At 37.1% G+C, this 1,691-nt stretch overlaps 1 protein-coding gene across 1 annotated transcript; it reads right to left on the bottom strand.

Moving 5' to 3' along the window:
- Positions 1-344: 344 nt before the first annotated feature.
- LOC130078568 (trace amine-associated receptor 13c-like) lies at positions 345-1,358 on the bottom strand. Its single transcript, XM_056244120.1, has one exon. The coding sequence runs from the start codon at positions 1,356-1,358 to the stop codon at positions 345-347; it is 1,014 nt and encodes a 337-aa protein (XP_056100095.1).
- Positions 1,359-1,691: the final 333 nt, after the last annotated feature.

The following is a 1,691-nucleotide window of genomic DNA, read 5'->3' as shown; positions in this document are numbered from 1 at the left end:
CTTTGTGTTAAATGTTTATTTTGAAATAAACAGTATGCAAACAAACCATACCCTGATAGTGTTCCTTAGAAGAAAGTCATATATGGAGTGACATGAGGGTGAGAGTTCTATAAGAGTCACCTAAGAGGGAACACCTTGATCAAAGGTGGATTTGGTCCCATTTTCAAACAAATTATTGAAATAAAGTGTTAGTTATTTGGTAATGTTTAAACAATAAAGCCTCGACAAGAAACAAACACAGGACTAGTCATGGTTTGGTTTATGCTATAACAGATTAAACAGATTGTGCATTATCAGTAAAGATAAAAAAAAAAAAAAAAAAAAAATAGAAACCCTAGCAACAATTATGAATTATTTGTAAAAATGTCTACAAGAGAGGATGCTGGCTGAAATATTCTAAAAGTTAAGATGTGTTTAACTGATATTTTAAACCAGCTGTAAAATAAAGCATAGATAAGAGGATTCAGTCCTGAGTTAGCATACAAAGTCCATAATAGAAATGTCATTGTGGCAGAAGAGATTATTGTAGTCTTTGTTAAAGACAAGACATAGTATGGAATCCAACAAATAAGATAAACTGTCACAATGATTCCTAATGTCAGAGCAGCTTTACTCTCAGATTTCCTCCTCACTGAACCTTCCTTTACACATTTACCACCCTTCATCAGAGAGTTTATAACTTTCACTTGCTGATGTACTACATAAAAAATCCTCAAATATAAAGTTATGATCATGGTGCAAGGAAAAATGAAAGAAATGAACAGATCAGTGACCCTCCACGACAAATTAATTATAAAAAAGCATTCTCCATAGCACAAGTTTGCTCTTTGTGAAGTGTCAAAATATCTGCTACTAATTACAAAGGCCATATTGATACTCAAGGCGAAAACCCAGCTCAGACAGATGCTCAATAACGTTGTAGTTGTGGTTATTTTCTGTGGGTACTGTAAAGGGTGACACACAGCCACATAACGATCAACAGCAATTAAAACTAAATTACTGAGAGATACTGAGATAATTAGACCGAGGGTTATAGTGAACAGTCCACACAAAGTGTCTCCAAAGTACCAACACGTCTCAATCAGCTTGATGGCATCCACAGGCATAACAATAAATCCGACAAGCAGGTCGGCCACAGCCAGAGAGAGAATGATCAGGTTGGTTGGAGTGTGAAGCTTCTTGAAGTGCGAGATGGAGATGATCACCAGCAGGTTCAGAAACACAGTCCATGCTGACAGCAATGAAAAAAACACATACATGATATTGTATTCATGATTGGAGCGTTTTCCCTTGATACACGATGAGTTGATGGCAGGAAAGCAGTATTGAGTCTCATGATCCTCTGTCTCATAGGCCATGAGTGAGACTCTGCCTGCAGCTCTCCCTACTGCCCTTTCCTTTATAGCCTACAGTGTCTGGATTAGACCGACTAACCCTCTACCGCCCACTCTGATGCTGCGTAATGACATAATTATTTTTTTTATTTTTTTTACACAATGCTATATCCATACCAATAGGTGTCAGTATAAAATAAAATAATACTGACTTTGTCACACGTTCTGTAAGTGAATCAGCAGTCACAAACAGAATACACATACTGCAGTGGGGACTTGTGATGCTTGTCAATAGAATCGCCATTGGCTACTATTTTTTTTTTTCCGTTTACTCGCCAGACTGATATAGGGGGGACT

The sequence above is a fragment of the Rhinichthys klamathensis genome, unplaced genomic scaffold (genome assembly GCF_029890125.1).
Source record: "Rhinichthys klamathensis goyatoka isolate OS25496 unplaced genomic scaffold, OSU_Roscu_1.1 h1tg000027l_1, whole genome shotgun sequence".
Taxonomy (NCBI): Eukaryota; Metazoa; Chordata; class Actinopteri; order Cypriniformes; family Leuciscidae; genus Rhinichthys; species Rhinichthys klamathensis.
Note: the sequence above shows the minus strand (reverse complement) of the source record. Positions and strands in the feature narration are given on the sequence as shown.